Source organism: Loxodonta africana, chromosome 1 (assembly GCF_030014295.1).
Source record: "Loxodonta africana isolate mLoxAfr1 chromosome 1, mLoxAfr1.hap2, whole genome shotgun sequence".
NCBI classification, from domain to species: Eukaryota; Metazoa; Chordata; class Mammalia; order Proboscidea; family Elephantidae; genus Loxodonta; species Loxodonta africana.
This window is the reverse complement of record NC_087342.1, coordinates 359,553-381,178: the sequence shown is the minus strand read 5'-3', so window position 1 is coordinate 381,178 and position 21,626 is coordinate 359,553. Positions and strand designations below refer to the sequence as shown.

Below are 21,626 nucleotides of genomic sequence, written 5' to 3'. Positions count from 1 at the left end.
ATACGGGGCCTTGGTTTGGTCTAAAGTTACCTTCTACGTTTTAGCATTCAGCTGGAGAATCTAAACTATGACAAGGTTCAGAACACACACCCCTGAAATTCTGAGCAGGGATTTTTAAATGCATGGCACCATCAAGAGGCAATGATTTGTACTGTCACTGTAACAGGAGCCTTGGGTTTGCTTTCAAGTACAGAGAAAACTGCTTTTAACAGCAACTGCCATAGAATATTGTAACACAGGACGACATTAGGACTCTGCTCTGTGTTTTCCCAATGTTGAACCATTAGGTTATTGCTAAACGCCAATTCTCTTCTCATTACTTTTCTGCCCATCTATCTAATTGAAGAAGAAGATATAAAAAAGACGTGATAACTGTTTAACTCTCAGTTAACTGGAGACAGGTGGCAATCCCAACTTGCTAATAATTGACTCCTTCGATATTTACTGATGACTACATCAATCTGCTGTTTAAAAGCTGCAGAGAGGAAGTCCTTGCTTTATACTCCAAAGAGCCAAGGTGATCTAACCACAGATAACATTCTTTATATTACTTTCTGGCTGAAGATTTATTCTTATTAAAAACCAAGAAAGGCTGTTTACTTAGACAATGGGCAGCTGGTTTTATAGCATCAGCTATTGAATCTATTATCATAATTAATTTCACCTGTGTTTTTTTAAACATGCCTACCAGAAAATTTTAAATGACATACCTGGCTCATATTTGTGGCTTGCATTCTATTTCTAAGCTAGACCTTATAAACCATCTCACCAAGGCATGGGAGTGAGAGAAGGCAGATTACTGAATGGCTGCTTTAAAAATTGTTGTTATTAACCCAAACCAAATCCGTCACCATCCAGTCAATTTCAACTCACAGCCACCCTACAGGACAGAGAGAGTGGAGGTGCCATGCAGGGTTTCCAAGGCTGTATGGATTATACCTCAGCATAAAGAAAACAAAAATCCTCATAACTGGATCAATAAGCAACATCAGGATAAATATTGAAAATACTGAAGTTGTCAAGGGTTTCATTTTACTTGGATCCACTATTAATGCCTATGGAATCAGAAGTCAAGAAATCAAACAACGCATTGCATTGGGCAAATCTGCTGCAAAAGATCTTTTTAAAGTATTAAAAAGCAAAGATGTCAGTTCGATGGTTATGGTGTGCCTGACCCAAACCATGACATTTTCAATCACTTCATATGCACGTGAACACTGGACACTGAATAAGGAATACCGAAGAAGAATCGATGTCTTTGAATTATGGTGTTGGTGAAGAATATTGAATATACCATGGACCGCAAGAAGAATGAACAAATCTGTCTTGGAAAAAGTACAGCCAGAATCCTCCTTAGAAGTGAGGATGGTGAGACTTTGTCTCACGTACTTTGAACACGTTATCAGGAGGGATCGGTCCCTGGAGAAGGACATCATGTTCGGTAAAGTAAAGGCTCAGAGAAAAAGAGGAAGACCCTCAATGAGATGGATTGATACAGTGGCTGCAATAATGGGCTGTGAGGATGGCACGGGACTGGGCTGTGTTTCCTTCTATTGTACATAGGGTGGCTGTGAGTTGGAACAGACTTGACGGCACCTAACAAGAGTAACGATCTTTACAGAAGCAAATTGTCAGGTCTTTTCTCCCACAAAGTCACTGGTGGGTTCGAACTGCTGACCTTTTGATTAGCAGCTGAGCCCTTAACCACTGTGCCACCAGGATTCCTTCCACAATAGTCTACAGTCACTTATGGAAAGGTAACCCAATAATAATCTTAACAGCAGTAGGATTTGTTTTAGGTTTCCCCCCACTACCACCCTTTTCTTTTTAAAGTGACTTAAACTGCCCTGGACCATAAGATACACAAGATGGCCATCACTACCTCTGGCTTACTGGGAGGATGCAGGTACAATTATCAAAGGAGATGAATCAAAGAACATCCTGTCTACTTTTGAAAGATTTCTCTAGATTCTAGAACAGCTAATTTGTCAAATCATCAGCATTCCAGCCCTCCAGAGATCCCTTATCCACTAACGTCTCCTACTTCGAACACAGCACATTAGGGCATTAAAGTGACCAGCCTGGCGATGCCACAAGGTCTCTGAACTAAGGCACACACACGACATTCACACGGGACTCTCTTGCACTTAGTAACTCTTAGTCTACACCATTTTTAAAAAAGGCTTGATATCTGGTTTCTAAAATCGTATAGAAGAAAGAAACGGCTGGCATAACAACAAAAGCAGAATTAGTAACTGAGAGAAAGAAACAAACATTATAAAAAACAAAATTAAACATCACAAATACTCTCTAGCAGTTGGAAACCATTTAGTGTAGATTCAAAGAAAAATTATGCTTCATTAGTAGGTCCTTGGAGGTTCATAGTTAGGTTCAAGCTTTAATATTCAATATAATTACCTTGAGTTTCCAAATAAAGATTGAATAAGTAAAAAAAGCAAGAAGAAACACTGGTATGATCACACCTAAGCAAAAACTCTACAAAAATGATGCTTATAAACCAGCTTCATCCTACTGGGTCCCCTCATTGATGAGTTAAGTGTATCTTTGGCAGCTATTCATTCTACACTTGTATAGTGTACAAATACAGAATGAATAAGTTCTATGAGTCTATTCTTACAGAATAATGTGTCGTGTTTACTTTTTGAAAATTATGCTTTGACAATTTAGAAGTCCCCCTAAAATGTACAAGTGGACTCACCTTGTAGAGTCAGTTAAACCATATTACCCGGAACTGTACTTCACAGGAAACCCTGGTGGCATAGTGGTTAAGGGGCATGACTGTTCACCAAAACGTTGGCAGTTCAAATCTACCAGGTGCTTCCTGGAAACCATACGGGGCAGTTCTGTTCTATCCTAGAAGGTCACTATGAGTTGGAATCAACTCTATGGCAACGGGCTTGGTTTGTTTTTTTTAAAAAAAATACCTCATAAGCCAGAAGCGCAGGAACTTTTTTTCTTGGCTCCAGGAGTAAGTTCCAAATGGCAGCTGAATATTACCTTCACACTCTATTCTCTACAGGCTTTGTTTTCCAGACTCTCTGTTTTTGTTTCTGATTCTTGGCCAAGTATGATCCTGATTTGGGCTCATGAATAAAAAACAGAAAAAAGATGAGCCACAGACCCTTTGTCGTCTGTCACATGACCAAAACCAGATTCTTGTTCTATCAGATAGAGCTCACCACATGGTCAGACCACAAACCAGATTCCCGGTCATCACTGCCATCAGAGCCGAGTAACTATGGGTTGTGTTCAAACCAAAACCAGGATCATACTTGGCCAAGAATCAGAAACAAAAAAGCACAGTCAGGAAAACAAAGCCCGTAGAGAATAGAGTGTGAAGGTAACGTTCAGCAAAATATTGTGTGTCCAATAAAAGGTGACCAGCCTCTTGTGATCTGCAACAGTGAGGTTTGTGTTCCAGTGTTTACTTTAGACATGTAGGTGAAGCTGTACAACTTCTGCTATAAGCTCTTTCTAAGTCTGTGCCTTTGGACCTGAGGAAAAAAATCACTGTGTGAGGGTGAAATATTTTCCTGCCTCCTGAGGATAATAAATTAAAAGAGCTATCTTGATTGGTGTATAGATACTCATAAGCACTTAAATAAATCTAACATTCCTACAATTGCTAGAAAATGAAACAAAAATCTAATACTTTAAATGTGCTCACCTTTTAAGAAAAAGACCTTTCTCACCAGAACTCAAAGCATTTGTTTTTCTATTAGAAAACAACTTGTACAATCAAAGTGAATCTTTACATAAATCGGACTGAGTTGATAACTTGTCTTTGCTGTTGTTGCTGTTAGGTGCCATCAAGTCGATTACGACTCACCTTGTGGTGATCCTACGTACAACAGAAGGAAACACTGCCCAACCCCGCATCATCCTCACAATTGTTGCTATGTTTCAGTCCATTATTATTGCAGCCACTGGGTCAATCCATCTCGTTGAGGGTTTTCCTTTTTTTCTCACACTGTATTTTACTGGAAACCCTGGTGGTGTAGTGGTTAAGTGCTACAGCTGCTAACCAATAGGTCGGCAGTTCAAATCCACCTAGGTGCTCCTTGGAAACTCTATGGGGCGATTCTACTCTGTCCTTTAAGATCGCTATGAGTCGGAATCACTTGACGGCAGTGGGTTTGGTTTTGGTTTTTTTCTATTTTACCAAGCATGGTGTCCTTCTCTAGGGACTAATCCTTCCTGATAACATGTCCAAAGTACATCAAAGTCTTGACAATCTTGCTTCTAAGGAACCTTCTGGCTACACTTCTTCCAAGACAGATTTGTTCTTTCTTCTGGAAGTCCATGGTATGTTCAATATTCTTTGCCAAAGCCATAATTCAAAAACATCAATTCTTCTTTGGCCTTTCTCATTCATTGTCCAGCTTTCACATGCATATGATGCAATTGAAAATACCATGGCTTCGGTCTTTTTTTCGGTCAGGCACACCTTAGTCTTCAAGGTAACATCTTTGCTTTTTAACACTTTAAAAAGGTCTTTTGCAGCAGATTTGCCCAATGCAATGCACTGTTTGATTTCTTGACTTTTGCTTCCATGGGTGTTGATTGTGGATCCAAATAAAATGAAATCCTTGACAACTTCAGCCTTTTATCTGTTTATCATGATGTCTCTTACTGACCCAGTTATGAGGCTTTTTGTTTTATGTTGAGGTGAAATCCATACCGAAGGCTGTGGTCTTTGACCTTTATCAGTAAGTACTTCAAGTCTCTTCACTTTCAGCAAGCAAGGTTGTGTCATCTGCATATTGCAGGTTGTTAATGAGTCTTCCTCCAATCCTGATGCCCCGTTCTTCTTCATATAGTCCAGCTTCTCGGATTATTTGCTCAGCATACAGACTGAATAAGTATGGTGAAAGGATACAACCCTGACACACACCCTTCCTAATTTTAAACCACGCAGTAACCCCTTGTTCTGTCCGAACAACTGCCTCTTGATCTATGAAAGGATACAACTTGGAGGAACCCCTTTCCTGATTTTAAACCACAAAGTATACCCTTGTCATGTTCGAATGACTGCCTCGTGGTCTATGTCCAGGTTCTTATGAGCACAATTAATTGTTCTGGAATTCCCATTCTTCCCAATGTTATCCATAATTTGTTAAGATCCACACAGTCGAATGCCTTTACATAGCCAATAAAACACAGGTAAACATCCTTCGGGTATTCTCTGCTTTCAGCCAGGATCCATCTGACATCAGCAATGATATCCCTGGTTCCACATCCTCTTCTGAAACAGGCCTGAATTTCTGGCAGTTGCTGCAACCGTTTTTGAGTGATCTTCAGTATAATTTTACTTGCGTGTCATATTAACGATATTGTTTGATAATCTCTGCATTTCATTGGCTTTAAAAACAACTCATGTGTTTTTCTTGTTTTATGAGTGTGCAGTAAAATACAAGTGGAATTTCATTTTTAAATAAGAACTGGATTGGTTTTATCATGAAGAGACTAATTTATCTGAACTTTTAAAATGTCTTACGGTAGTTTACTGAAAAAAATAAGCTAGTATTACCTCCATATAATATTTAAGATTAAGAAAAATATAAAATTTGTATTCAACTCAATTGGATTATGATCATGACAAAATTTTTACTATCAAAAGCAATTGTTTTTCTGTGATGTGTCAACTTAAACATAATTCCCAATGTCTTTAGTTAAGTACTTTTGTCTTAAAATGTCTGGTTGTTCCAGAACGTGAAAGAGGACAGTGAAGGACAAAAGTAGAAGGAACCAGAAAATTGTAGGTGTGTAGGGAGGGAACTTTATTTGCCTTGGTTTATAATACCTGCAAATAGCTAGCCTATAAAGAAGTAATAAATGTTAACATTTTGGCAAAGATTATACAGGTTTGATGAGTTTATTAATGAAGTAATTTTTTAAAAACTTGGACTAAAACCAAACCCATTGCCGTCCAGTCAATTCCGACTCATAGCAACCCTATAGGACAGAGTAGAACTGTCCCTTAGGGTTTCCAAGGGGTGGCTGGTGGATTCGAACTGCCAGCCTTTTGGTTAGCAGCCAACCTCTCAGAAACTGCGCCATCAGGGCTCCTTAAAACATGGAATGTGTGACAAACGCCCTATTAATGTAAAACTGGAATGCAGTTATCTCTGTTGAAATGTCAAACTCATCTTGGAGAAACCAGCTTACAAATGGCTGTAAGGGTTATTCCCTAATGGAATCTGCCCAGAGAGCAGAGATTTAGTATCTACAAGGGTCATTTCTTGTGCTTTCTGTTAACCAGGGTATAAAAAAACAAACCAAACCCAGTGCCGTGGAGTCGATTTTGACTCATAGCGACCCTATAGGACAGAGAAGAACTGCCCCATAGAGTTTCCAAGGAGTGCCTGGGGGATTCAAACTGCCGACCCTTTGGTTAGCAGCCGTAGCACTTAACCACTACGCCGCCAGGGTTTCCAACCAGGATATATCCTAGAATATTTAAAGCAACAACAACAACAAAAAAAAAAGGTCCTCATTTCTGAGCAATTTAAGGCTTCTTACTTATTATACTTATTATAAAATACCCTGTTGCTACTTTGATTATTAAAAAAAAAAAAAAAATTTTTTTTTTTTTTTTTGATTATTAGGTAGCCACAATGCAAGCATTTGTTTTTCTCAGGCATCTGATATATCTCCTCTGATTAGGATTTGGTTTTTCCATCCTAAGATCAGTCCCTAAATTCAGAAAAAAAAAAAAAAACAACTTTTTTTTTCAAGGTATCATTTATACCTAAACTATCTTCAGGTTTGCCCAGAAGACTCCTAGGCAAGATTTGTTTTTTAACCTTAAAAAAATACGGATGATAAAAATAGATTTGTTTGGTATGCCCCTTAATTTAAATGGTTCACTGCTATCTTAGCAACCGCATAGGAAGCTCTGTCAAACGAACTGCGAAACTCAGCCTTCCCTAGGATAATTTGTACAGGTACAATATTATTAACATAAATAAATTTCAGAGACTGTATACTTTACAGAATGACCCCAGATATTTATCAATACCTTCCCTCTCTGGAATGTTTTCTAGCTCTCAGGGGAAACATTGATTAAATAAGACCAATGTCTGATGCCCTGATGGAAGAGGTCAGCTGTCCTTCACTCTGACACTGGTTGTTGTTGTAACAAATTAACCATGGTCATCACTCTTGTCACCAAGTGGTCACCACTTTCCTCTCCTGCTTACCTGAAGACTCGCTGCAAAATGCAGACCAGAATGTACCTTTAACAAAGAAAGACAGTCACAGGGGCTGGTGGGTAGAGCTTTACCAGGTATTCTTAACTCTTGCTATTTCAAAGAAGAGACTTCTGGCATCAGGCTTTCGATCTAGCACTACGCCGATCACTACGAGACAGTACCAGGCAACTAAATCAGGTTTCCAAAACTCTTTAGTCCAGAAACAGATGATTTCATGAAATCAAGGTAATGAGGGAGAAGCAAGAATGAATTACATAGAACTGATTAAGCTGATAATGGAAATCTACTTTCTAAATATGGATATGTGTTTTGGAATATTATTGATGTTATTAACGTTCGATTTTCTAATGAGGAAAGCCTTTAGCTGGCTATGATTTTGCGAACTAAATGAAACTTTTTTTTTTTTGATGGTAGCTTGTTCTTGTTGATCCCTGAGAATTCAGGAACAAATAACTTTTTCTGAACCGCTTTACTTTTTAATGGCAATAGAGTTATCTGCATAGGCTCAGTAAGAATTGGACCTCTCTTCTACTAGGATGTAATCAGAGAAACAGGCTATTAACCAGGGCCACACACGGAATGTCATATTTAAAAATAAGTCTCCTTTCATCAGACACAACAAGCCCACTATTAAGGAAAAGGGGTTATAACATGACATACGGGGCAGTACCCACAAAGCACCTCCAAGAAGATGAACTGGGACCTGTCTACAGCTTATAGCACCCTGACCTTACAGGTAGTAATGAAGGTCACTTTCTGGATTGCCAGGAACCTTAGCAGATTTGAAGGACCTAAAAAAAGGAGAAATTTACCAACACTTATAGGTAATGAAGATAAGAGCCGGTAAAGGTGAATCTCTAATGTCTGTGTTTCTATCCTCTGAACAGAAGAGTAAGGGGATTTAAGACGTATCTCTGGTGTGCTGGAAGCCATTGAAAATGGTCTCCTAGATTCCTTAATAGTCAAAAGTCAGTTCTCGGGCTTTATTAATAATAATTGTTCAGCACAGGATGGCTCCAGGCTTGTTATCCATATACAAGAAGGCTTTTATATGCTAGTCAAGACTTCTGAACTTATGTCAATAAATTATAACCAAACACAATGACCCACTTTTTTGTTTCCGTGAATAATGTCTGGAAATCATTTATAGTAACAAGCGGGATTGGACTAACAGACCCACCCAAAGATTATCTACTTTCTAAGGGTATGTATATTTATTTGCTTTCACTATTATTGATTAGGAAATTCAAGAATTCTGTAAGGATAATAACTTACAGAAAACTGAGAGTGATATAAATTCTTGTTGTTATAAAATTTCAAATTTTTTCCTGTATTAATGCAAATGGTTTCTGTCCATTATAATCCAAAGGTTACAATGTTACCACCTTACTGTAGGTCATTAACTAGTTTTGTGCATGATCCAGAAATTTTATTTCAACTTTCTTTTAATAACTAAAATACTTCTGTTTTCCCTATACATTTTGGAACTAGCTTTACCATCTTACTGGTTCTCTCATTAATGAGTCAAATAAATCTCTGATATGTATTCATTCTAAAATGTAAACAAACAGACAAAAACTATGCTTACAAGAAAAAGGAAAGGAAAATGCAGTAGTGTGCTCTCATTTACCAGACTTTCAAGCGATGTTTTACCCTTTCTTATTACTTTCAATATTGTCCACAATAAGCATAATAGTTTTAAACAGAAAAAGACAACCCAATAACTTTCCTGAGTACGTAGAGTTGGGAATCACTTTCTGTAGTAAGAAGCATGGCTGAAGAAACCATGGTGCACGTGGGTGCATGTGTGTGCACTCCCACAAATGGTATGGAGAAGAGGTTGAGAACCAATGAGACTATCCTTCAGCTCCCTAGACGACTTAACCTACAGAAAAATGCACCGCATAATTCCTGCTGAGTCATGACTTGGCTGTCTACTTCTATCAGCCATACACACGCAAATATGACAATATAAATAATACAAATCAGTGTTTTCTTATTGTCTTAAAAGTTTGTAAGGTTTGAAAGAAATCAGTAAAATTCACAACTACCTGTGTTAGAGTTTTTCAAGAATTTACAATAATTCTAAGTTATTCAGCTGTAGAATAAGTAAATATAATATTAAAACAACAACACACAACCTGTTGACCTCGAGTCAATTCCAACTCATGGTGACCGTATAGGACAGGGTAGAACCTCCCCATACGGTTTCCAAGGAGTGCCTGATGCCGCTATGCCACTAGGGTTTCCGAAATATAACATTAGGCACCCCCCACCCCACCACATATTAGGCACACATAAACCCAAAAAAAAAAAACCCTCAAACCTGTTGCCATCCAGTCGATTCTGACTCATAGCAACCCTATAGAACAGAGTAGAACTGCCCCATAGGGTTTCCATGGAGCAGCTGGTGGATTCGAACTGCCAACCTTTTGGTTAGCAGCCAAGCTCTTAACCACGGTGCTACCAGGGCTCATATCAAAACACAAACCTATTGCCGTGAAGTCAATTCCCACTCACAGCAACCCTACAGGACAGGGTAGAACTGCCTCATAGAGTTTCCAAAGTGCAGCTTGTGGATTCGAACTGTCAACCTTTTGGTTAGCAGCCAAGCTCTTAACCACTATGGCACCAGGGCCCCATATAGGTCTTCAAAATACCTATTAACACAAACCCTTTGCCATCGAGTCAATGACATGTAAAGACCCTATAGGACAGAGCAGAACTGCCCCATGGGGTTTCCAAGGCTTCCATCTTTATGGAAGCAGAGTGCCACATCTTTCTCCCACAGGGCTCCAATCGCTGACCTTCAGGTTAGCATCTGAATGCTTAACCACTGCACCACGAGGGCTTCTCAACAAAATACTTATAGAGGACTAATAGTAGTGATCTGGAAGGAGGAAGGATAGCAGGAGAAAAACCTAAAAAGGGATTAAAAACAGCAGTGTTGGAGCACATGGAAAGTCTACACCCCCTGGTATACCCTTGAAATCTGCCATCAAGGCTGCCTGAGAAAGCAGCGCTTGAGATGGTAAATCCCGATCAGACGAAGGAAGATTACCAATCGCTCCATCTCCTGTTCCCTGAGCCTTTCCTCCCTCTGCCGCCGGTGATAATCCATCAGGTCCTCACGTCCTGAAATGGAGCTAATGCTGCTCTTTCGCTCCCGAAGAACAGGCTGGGGGGTTCCTGAGGCCTGTCTGAGGCTGTCCAAATCAGCATCATCAAACTCGACAGACCCACAGGAGTAGTTCCTCCCGGCCGCAAACACTCTGTCCGGCTCTCCGGGAAGAAAGGAATGATTAGGGCTTGTCCCTGAGTATGGAGCCCGCTCCAAGTCATCAGAGGCACAGGAGGACGTGGAGGCCAGCAGCATCTTCCGAGCCACACGGGGACTGGCAGGGACGCTGAGGATGGAGCTTACATAAGGACTGCCCTCAGACACAGAGGTTTTATAGGGTAAAGCCCCTGAGCTTAAAGAAGAAAAATTAAGGTAATTGTCGTTGTCTATTATGCTATGAGGTAGATCCTTTTCTCCCTGTCTAGTGCGTTTAGAATTGCCCAGAGAGTTCCTTGGAGGCAAACTGAGAGGCATCAGCTGATTTTCTGTGGCTTTGTACAACCTGGGAAGGGATCGGCTATAGGCTCCCATGTGACTCAGGCTGCTGCCCGAATACTTCCTGGTTCTCAAACCGATGTTTTCAGATGTGAGCTCCTTGTGTCTGGTTAACTTGGGCTGAAGCGTCAGGTTGTCCTGAGCGTTCATTCTCCTGGCTTGCTTTGGGCTAGAAGGCATGCTTGCCGCTCCTGATCTGCTGATGGGAGAGGGGCTGGTATCAATCAGGGTATTTCCATTCCACATGGCCAGGAGGGAGCCAGATGCCTTTCGACCTTCTGGTCCTCCCAGAAAGTAGACATTGTCGTGGGATTTATTCCTTGAGCTATATTTGGAATAGGGGAACTTTTCTGAGACCCTCAAGGACCTTTCACTGTCCCGACCAGTATAATGATCCAATTCCACTCTGCCAAGCAGATAACCACCGAGGGAGGGTGAGGTGCTGACTGAAGGAGTGGGAGGCTTCGTGGAAAGATTTCTGTCAGTGCCATCACCAGAGAACTGCTTGCTTCCCTGGATTTTGGCCAATGAGGAGCTACTTCTGACACTGGTTCCCAAAGGAGAAGGGCTTCTCTTAGCAGGCACAGGTTGTGAGAGGGTTAAATAGGAGCCAGAGTAGTCTCCATTGGCTTTAAATCTCAGACTGGAAGAGTATTTCTTCTGGCTTAGGCTCTCCATCACGTTTAGGGGATTGCTCTCAAGGGAATTTGCTTCAAGACCTTCCTCTAAGCTACCATTTTGGAAATCCAGCCGCTTTTGCATTTGGCTGTGCTCTGCCATAATCTTGTTGGAACCTGGAAAAGAAAAAAATGAGAAAGTTTTACTTAACTAAAAAAATAAATAAATAAAACACTCACCAGTCTACATCGGGACAACTAGTCTTACAGTCTAAACAAATATAACTAACAAACACAAACTCTGTTTTACTAATAAATGTAGTAAAACTGTACTGCAAATGGTAGACTAAAAACCACTGATCTGGAACGTATTTTGTACAAAAGGGAGATAAGTCAGGAGGGCACCAGTGACATCTGAGGGAAACACATTTCTAACGAGGTACATGTGCAGGATTAGGCTAGTACAGTAAGAAAGGCAACTTCTCTTTAGTGTTGTAGTGCTTGGCGGAAAACCTGCTTCCCGAATACCTAGCAAATACCCAAGGGGATCATGCAATGAGCCTTTCTTTAGGGGTCTCTGCTAGAATCATTAACCACTCAGAAATAAAGTTCTGAGGGAACAAAATTCACACTCTGGGAGAGAGAGCAAGTTTTGTACTAGACATTGATCAATAACATGAAGGTTGGAAATGATTCTTTCGAAAAGGGCTGTGACCTCCAATGCGCAACAATTGGCTTCTATTCACCTGGAGGAAGAGGGGAAGGAGAGTCAGGAACAGAAGGAGGAAATGGAATGTGTGGATAATTGCCTCCATGAACAACTGCGTCCGCGCCATGAGACCAGAAGAACTGGATGGTGCCCGGCTACCATTGCTGAACATTTTAATCAAAGATTCTATAGAAGAATCTTGATCAAAAGGGGGAACAAGCAGAGCAGAATTTCAAATTCTAATGGACTCCAGACTTCCTGGAGTCACGAAGGTTGGATGAATCTCTGAACTATTGCCCTGAGATAATCTTTAAGCCTTAAACCAAAAATGTCCCCTGAAGTCTTCTTAAAACCAAACAATAGTTTGGCTTAACTGGTAAAAAAATGTCTGCCTCAAGCATTAAGCTTTGGTGTGTGTGTGTGTGTCCTTTAGCTGACAGTCTACAGCTCAAATTAGTTTCTCATACAATTTAGACACATATTGTTATGTGACACTAGTTGCAATCCCTATGTGACAGCACATCCCCTTCCATCGGGTTTCCCATGTCCCTCAAGCCAGCTCCTGTCCCTTCTTGCCTTCTCATCCTGCCTCTGGACAGAAGCCGCCCATTTGGTCTCATGTATCTGCTTGAACTAAGAAGCACGCTCTTCACGAGTATTATGTTTTATAGTCCAGTCTAATCTTTGTCTGATGAGTCAGCTTCAGGAATGGTTTTAGTTCTGGGTTAACAGAATGTCTGGGGGTCATGGCTTCAGGGGTTCCTCCAGTCTCAGTAAGACCATTAAGTCTGGTTCTTTTATGTGAATTTGAGCTCTCCTCCACACTCTTCTCCCTCTCCATCAGGGACTCTCTGCTGTGTTCCCTGTCAGGGCGGTTATTGGTGGTAGCTGGGTACCATCTAGTTAATCTGGTCTCAGGCTGATGGACTTTCTGGTTTATGTGGCCCCTCTGTCTGTTGGGCTGATATTTTCCTGTGTCTTTGGTGTTCTTTATTCTCCTTTGCTCCAAGTGGGTTGGGACCACTTGATGCATCTTACATGGCAGCTCCCAAGCTTTTAATATCGCAGATGCCACTCACCAAAGTAGGGTGCAGAGAATTTTCTTAATAAACTTTGTTATGCTATGTACCCTAGATATCCCCTGAAACCATGGTCCCCAGACTCCCACCCCAGCTACTTTGTCCCTCGAAATGTTTGGCTGTGTTCAGGAAACTTCTTAGCTTTTGGTTTAGTCCAGTTGTGCTGACTTCCCCTGTACTGTGTGTTGTCCTTTCCTTCACTTAAGATGATTCTTGTCTACTGTCTAGTTAGTGAATTCTCTTGTCCTTCCCTCCCCACCCTCTTAACCATCAAAGAATGTTTTCTTCTGTATTTAAACCTTTTCTTGAGTTCTTATAATAGTGGTCTCATATAATACTTGTCCTCTTGTGACTGACTAATTTCACTCAGCAGAATGCCTTCCGGATTCATCCATGTTGTGAGATGTTTCATAGATTCATCATTCCAATTTATCACTGCATAGTATTCCATTGTGTGTATGTGCCATAATCTGTTTACTCATTTGTCTGTTGATGGGTACCTAGGTTGTTTCCATCTTTTTGCTATTGTGAACAGTGCTGCAATGAACATGAGTGTGCATATATCTATTCGTGTGATGTCTCTTATTTCTCTAGGATATATTCCAAGTAGTGGGATTCCTGGATATTATGGTAGTTCTATTCCTAGCTTTTTAAATAAGTGCCAAATCAACTTCCAAAGTGACTGTACCATTTTACATTCCCACCAGCTGCCCCTAAGTATTCCAGTCTCTCCACAACCTCTCTAACATTTATTATTTTGTGGTTTTTGGATTAGTGCATAGGAAGTGGGGACTAGAACTAAGTTAGAAAAGGTGTTCTCCCAATGTGCAGACACCAATCCAGAAAGCAAGCCAGAGCAAATGGTATTACACAGAAGCCAAATGCTAAGCAGGGAACCTAAATTCTGCATTTTAAACATTTATTCTAACAGTATTGAATTAAAGGATTGAAGATCTCAAGTCAAAATGGGCATTTAAAAGTTTAACTTTTGACTTAGAAGTATAAAATATTGGTGTCATTTGAGATGATAAAGTCTACATGACATTATTAATATAGTTGAACTTGATTACAGACCAAGTGCCACTTAATCGCCTGCACGAAACATGACCAAGCTTCACTCCCTCTTTATTTGGGCTAATAAAACTATAACCAGATGCCATCCAGTCTATTCCGACTCATGGCAACTCCATGTATGTGGGAGTACAACTGTGCTCCATAGGGTTTTCGATGGCTGATTTTTTGGAAGTAGATGGCCAGTAATGCAGTGTGAGGGAAGACTAGGGTGTAGACAAGGAGAACAGAGGAAGGAGGTTGGAGAACAAAGTGGAGGAGTTTGGGTATAATTCCCTAGGCAACAGGGAGGGAGTGGGTGATTGCAGCACGACAGACAGAACGCGTCAGAGACTGGGGCTGAGTTTAGGAGAAGAAAGAAGAGGAAGGGCCAGCGTGGTGGGGGTTGAAAGGAAACACTGCATGGGGCGTTTCCAAGGTGCCAAACAAGAAAGCGGGAAAGAAAGATCTGTGTTAACATGTGTTAAAAAAAAAAAAAAAAGAGCTAAAGAAGACTCCAAGGTTTACAGCCTGTCTTCTTGATCTACAACTGGTGTGTTTATTTCGGGTTTCCCGAATCAACTCCACAGCAAATGGGTTTGGTTTTGGTACATTTAATCTAAACAAAAAAGAGGTCTCAGTGAAATTATAAGATCACTGCATTATGTTATTGGGGAAGCAAAAAGTCCTGGGGCCTTGAAGGGATACAGCTGTTGGCAGGCACACCCAAAGAATGGGCCTGGAGAAAGGAAGACGGCACCTGGTGCCCATCTGAGAGAAAAGACAAGACTGCGAAGTCTAAACAGGAAAGAAGTTAATGTGTGTCGAAACGTTTGGGTTTACCTTCCAATTCATAAATTTAATCCCTGCAGCACTCTTGTTATTTTACTGCCAGAAATGTACAGCACCTCCTTGTCAATCAGAAAATGCCAAAAGCCAGAGACCTCTAAAAGATGACACGGAAAATCATAGTACTTTTTCCCTGGAGAAGAAAAGGATTTAGAAAAGCCAATCTCAAGGACCATTTTTTAAAAGTTTCTTGGTAGACTCTTTCCTCCTGGGCACAATTTTGGCATTTGTATTCAGATATGGTTCTCCGGCTCCACTTATACCAAATAGCCATACAGCGAAAGAGATTCCATTCAAATTATAAAACAGCACAGCAGTGAATTTACACAGATGTGACTGCCAGAGCTAGGGTGATCTTGGGTTTAAGGTAATAAAAAACACACCCAGGGAGCAAAGTTAAAAAATAAGTGTTTGTTTTGTTGTGTCAGGGACTTAAAGTCTGGCCTCTCTAAATGAAACGACCCAGGTAATTTGTACCAAGAGAGTCTGGGGCATTCCTAAAGTACACAACATAGTACTTGCCCATCCTTCTCCTTTGCCATGTAGAGACACTCCTTAGGACTGCTCAGTATAACACGAATTAATCAAAGCAGGGAGTCCCTGGGTAGGGAAATGGTTAACACACTTGGCTGTGTTAAGGATTGAACTGTGTTCCCTATCCTAAATCCTAACCTCTGTGTCTGTGGTTATAATCCCATTTGGTGATAGGGTGTCTTTATTATGTTAATGAGGCAGGGTTAGTATAGTGCGTCAATCTCTTTTGAATCTTTTGGCTGTATTTTGAGTCTTTTGACTCTTTTGAGTCAACATCTTCTGAGATATAAAAGAGATTAAACAATCAGACACAGAAGAGATGGGGTAAGACAGGTGCCAAGACACACAGAGATCACCAAGCAATCACGAAGCAGTAGCCAAAGAGACAAGGACCTTCCTCCAGAGCTGACAGAGACAGACAGACTTCCCCTAGAGCCAGCACTCTGAATTTGGACTTCTAGCCTCCTCAACTGTGAGAAAATAAACTTCCATTTGTTAAAGCCATCCACTTCTACCTCTGTTACAGCAACTCCAGATAACTAAGACAGCTGAAAAGTTGGAGGTTTGAGTCCACCAAGAGCTGCTTCAGAAGAAAGGCCTGGCAATCTATTAAAGAAAAATCAGCCATTGAAAACCCTAGGCAGCACGCCTTTACTCTGACACACGTGGGGTCGCTGTGAGTTGGAATCGGCTTGACAGCAACTTTTTTTTTTTTTTTTAATCAAAATGGGTTTGCAAGAGCAAATGATAGGAAAGCAGAAATTCACTTCATATTATTGAAAAATGGGGGAGGGATGTGGATCTCAGAAGAAAATTCAGGAAAAAATAACCTCAAAAGATAGCAGGAGGGTGGAGTCAATATTTCCACTTTATAACAAAGTTTGAGTCTATTCCTGTGCCTGCAAAGGCCCTGGGAGCCAAGATGCAGACTCTGGGCACATTTTTTTTGTCATAGACAACGGTAGAGGCCTGGTGTTCAAAGCTCTCCCAGACCGCTGGTGGTCCACAAGCTGGTTTTTTCCTCAGTGATGTTTACAACATGGCAACATGAAGAGGAAAGGAGGTAAGGATGGCATGGAATTGGGTTCAGACTACTCAAGCAGTCCCTCAGAAGCTGTGCCATTCTTTCCATGGACTCTGCGGGAGGAATTTTCTGTGGTGACCAGTGGCAGCAGGTGGAGACTGAGAGGAAGCTCTCAGAGAAGCGAAAGGGAGAAAACGAAACATCTAGCTCAACCCCAAAATCCAAGCTTTACACTTGAGAACAGTAGACACAAAAACCTCCCTCCTTTTGCACTAAATAGATGAAGAAGGGGCCGATTAGAAGCTTCAGGAACACCCACTTCCTTCTTGAGCAACGTTCTCATTTCAGAATCCAAACGCAGCCTGTTTTCCCCATCCTCAGTTCACCAAACACCATCCTTGGTTAAACCCACAGTCCCCTCCACTCTCCCTCTGTAAACACACCCTCCTGCTACACAAATGTTTCCTTCCCTCCCTGAATCCTCCTCCCTCTCTGCAAAAAGCCCTCATTCACCTCACCACATATCCCCATGCCCAGCTGCAAACAACCTCCTCCCTGGAAACATCCCAGATCCTCTCTCCCTCACTCAGCTTCTGCAGACATCCCTAAACCTGGACGCTCCCACTGTCTCAACGCCTATCTCCATGAACTTAGTCTTCTCCTACCCCCTCATCCTGGCTTCATACACCCTGCTCCTTGAAACTTTTCCTCCACACTTGAGACTTTATATCCCAGTGCAGAGAAGAAAAAAAATTACTCCATTTGTTAGTGGACACAGTACCCTTATTGTTCTTTTTGCAAATAAACATAGCCGCAAATGGATCCCAACTCCTTGCCTTTGCCCCATGTTCCTTGTTGTTGCAAGATCTGTCTGTTTGAACAAAATAATTCTTATAGACTCAACACAGGTAGTAGGTTGATAGTCTCTAAGGAAGGTGTTTTCATCTCTCAAAAAGTCCAAAAGCAGCAGTTCCACAGGAAGAAATATATTTTAATAGCTGAATAAGAAGGCCTGATTTATTCTTGAAGGTTGAGCCTATTCCCACCCAAAAACCCACTGCCGTTGAGTCGATTCCAACTCATAGTGACCCTATAGGACAGAGTTTCCAAGAAGCGCCTGGCAGATTTGAACTGCTGACCTCTTGGTTAGCAGCCGTAGCACTTAACCACTACACCACCAGGGTTTCCCCTATTACAACAGGCAGCTGCAAATCCTAACTTGTGTAGACAGGCACACACAACCACAGACACACAGAGACAGACACACACTGCCTGCATGTCCGCATTTGCCTAAAACACATGAAGGCTTTTTGTGACAGTCAGAGGAGGCTCTTGGGGACCCAGACAACACTGCAGCACACTCAGAGTTTGCCTGGTGTTGGGGTGACCACAGCACGGCTGGGGAGAAGTGTGAGAGTCACTGGCATTGAAGCCGACAACTAATAGTTTCTTGTCCAGCAGACCAGCGAATTGAAGACAGTCAGACACAGGGTTGGAAGAAGAGAAAGGTTTATTCACAGTTTGCAAACTGGGAGACTGGCAGGATCTCGTGACCTAAGGCTGCCAGCTCCCTGAACCAGGACAGGTTTGCTCCTTTTATAGGGAGTGACATACATATGCATGAACAGTGAGGGCAGGATCTTCAGTCTGGTGATGCATGCACAGTCCGCGTAATTTTACCAAATGGGTTTTTGTGCATGGCTCTAAAGATACTGCACACGGCCCTGAAAAAATGGTGATGGCTTGCCACTGCCACCCCAGGAAGGTCGTAGGGCGGGTAGATTCGGAGTCAGTACACCTGCGCCTCGGCCTCCTGCCAGAAGGCAGGAAGCCTGGGGAATCAACCGATCATGGTGAGGTGTTGTAAAAGTTGTAACAAAAATGTAACAAGAGTAGGCTTTTCTGGAAAAACAGCTATTATGGGATGGTCAATAACCCTCTGCCCACTTCAGCATCTGTGGTGTCTATGTGAGGTCTCAGGACACTGACCACACATGTCTTTCTTGGCTTTGTTCTCTCCTTTTTTTTTTTTACTTTTTTATTTTCTGAAGACATCTTACAGAAGAGGTAAGAGAGATCATTAAGGAAAGAACAGAAGATTCACATGATGCTACAGGGAAGAGAAAAGAGCCCAGAAGGGCGTGGTGAGTGATGGGGGACAGTGAGAACACTTGATGGGGATGGGAGAAGTGGAGACAAAAAACTAGAATTTTAAGCCTCTTCCCATCACAGCACCACAATAAAGGAGTCTAACTAATCCCAGGCTACCTTCTGATATTCCTACTTGTACTGAAGTCCAAGCTTTATCAAAAAAGGAACTCCAGATGGTATTCGAAGGATCCTAAAAATACTCGTAATTAACAACAGTAGCCATATATCAAATGAGAATCTTTATCTCCTGTGATCAGAGGCTACTTTTAACTAACTCCAGATTGTTTTATACAAGAAATTCTTAAGAATCTTAGAGGACTCTTAGTGAAAAGGGTAAAACATCAATTATAGAGTTTTGTTTTTTTTTCAATTTTGTTCTAGTCCTTTAAGTAACACTTGTCTGTAGGATCTTTAAAGTATTCTTTAGGCAATCCAAGGAATTTGGCTGCATGTTTCCTGTGATAACTCTCTTCAGCCAGTGAGGAAGGAAGAGGAAGGAGGACAGAAAGCAGAAGCAACCTCCAAAAACTTTTGAGTGATTCAAATTTCCTTTCTGCTTGAGAAAATCCTGCCTTTTCCCTAAATAATCAAGTTAAGACTTTCATCAATTGGATTCACGTTTGTGTTTATACCATGACAGCGGCTTTAGGAGTATATAAAGAGACAATCATAGTTCTATAGGTATTTACACATATATTATTATAAACTGAGTTCAACATAGCGATTTAGTAGTAAAGCTCTCAAAAGTACTCTGTTAAAAAAATTTTTTTTAATGAAAGTATGCTGTAGCCAATTACAGAAAATAAAGGGACAGAAGAATGTGTTACACAACACCACTGAGATGCCTAAACCTAGAATATGGGAAGCTCTACAGAAAAAATGATCAGTTTCTTCAACCATCAAATGGTAAGGAAAAAGAAACAAGAAGGATAGAGAACTATGTTCTCAGTTAAAAGAGATTGGAGAGACATACCAATTAAATGCAATGTGTGGACCTTGTTTAGGTCTTGTTTTGAGCAACTCACTATTAAAAAAAAAATTATGAGACAACTGGAAACTATGAACAATGATTTGTAAATAGATGATAGTGTAATTACTGCCAATATTTTAGGTGTGATCATGATATTATAGCTATTTTTTAGGCCTCATCTCTTAGAGATATATTTTAAATTGTTTATGGATGAAATGTTATACTGTCAGAATTTGTTTTACAGAAGTCCATGTTTTAAGGGATGTGACAACCACAAACAAAACAAGATTAGCATATGTCGATAGTTGCTGAAGCTGGGTGATGGGTACACGCAGCTTTATTGTATTTTACTCTCAACTTCTGTGTATGTTTAAAGTTTTCCATAATAAAATAATAAAAAGATGTATTATTTCTGCAAAGCACTATGAATAAAATTAAACCCACGCACTGACTTAAAAATTATAGTGGTTTACTTTACAAAGAAGGATGGCATCCTAACTGTGACTTCTATCTAATTTTTTAAAATATGAAGGACTAACTCTCTATCATATTGAATCAAGCTCCTAAAAGCGGATTGGTTTTTAAGTGCCTGGGAGAAATCTAGAAGCAAATTAATTGTCAAAATTAAAAGTCATCAGGTCAATATATTTAGGATACTTCCAAGACAATGAATGCTGTGGGGGGGGGGGGCATCTAAATTTCACCACTATGTGTACCCAAATCAAAGCCATCTCTTCAGAAAGTTGAAAGGTAGAAGTATTCACAAAGACTATCAAACCCTCCAAATCCTGAAGAATTTCAGCATCAAAAATATAAAAACACACAGATTACTCCCTGACATATTTATACTAAAAAAGAGGTAGACATACTTTGTAGACTTTTAAATTCTGTTTCTGCTTCTCTGAAAGTAGAATAAGTTCCTTAAGTGGGAACTTATAGACCCATGTCTTCAGAATAGAATCTTAAAATAGTTTTAGTTCAAATAGCGATTTCCAACTTTTCCCCCCAAATCAAATATTTCCAGATGTTTCTTATTCCTGACCATTGGTCTATTTTATGGATGAAACTAAGAGATTGTCACCAAGTCCCTATAAACCCGGACATGACCATGACAGCGAAGATACAGCCAGAGAAGTAGAGAGTCACGAACTGCCTTTACTTCAGATTACCGTCCTGAAGCGGAGATGTACTGCAGGAAAAGGCACCTTTCTTCCAATTCTTTGAGCTCAAAGCTATGTTCGAACAAGTAAAATGTTGCCTTAGGGATGACATTGCGATAAAGGTGCTCTTGAACCTGAAATAGAGTCCCTGGGTGGTGTAAATGGTTAAGCGCTCAGCTGCAAACCAAAGGTTGGCGGTTTGAATCCTCCCAGGTGCTTCAGAAGAAAAAGCCTGCTTCTAAAAGATCACAGCCACTGAAAACCTTGTGGAGCACAGTTCTACTCTGACACACGTGGGGTCACCGTGAATCAGAATAGACTGGATGGCAAACGATTTTTTTTGTTTGTTTGTTTTGAACCTGAAACGGCTACAGGCTTGAATTAGAAGCTGTGGAGAGTCCTTGAGAGCTAATTTATCTGATCTCTCTGCCAACCTCTCTGCCGTTCCAACTAGTGACCAAAATGCACTACCTGAAGAGTAGTATTTGATTCCAAAGTGATATTCCTCAGACTCAAATACTTCATACGTTCCCACCCCCTTACCAGTATTTATGGACTGGGAATAGTCAGAGCATAGGTAGGCACACAAGTGAACCACATCGCCCACAGTCATAACGTTTTTCCCTTAGCTA

At 40.8% G+C, this 21,626-nt stretch overlaps 1 protein-coding gene across 6 annotated transcripts in view; it reads right to left on the bottom strand.

Moving 5' to 3' along the window:
• PHLDB2 (pleckstrin homology like domain family B member 2) overlaps window positions 1-21,626 on the bottom strand; it is a 333,831-nt gene that overhangs the window by 125,077 nt on the left and 187,128 nt on the right. For all 6 annotated transcript variants that reach the window (XM_064289130.1, XM_064287433.1, XM_023551839.2 and 3 more), the window contains one exon: window positions 10,297-11,645. In XM_064289130.1, the coding sequence (XP_064145200.1) occupies window positions 10,297-11,645 (1,349 nt within the window). The remainder of the gene's footprint in view (window positions 1-10,296; window positions 11,646-21,626) is intronic.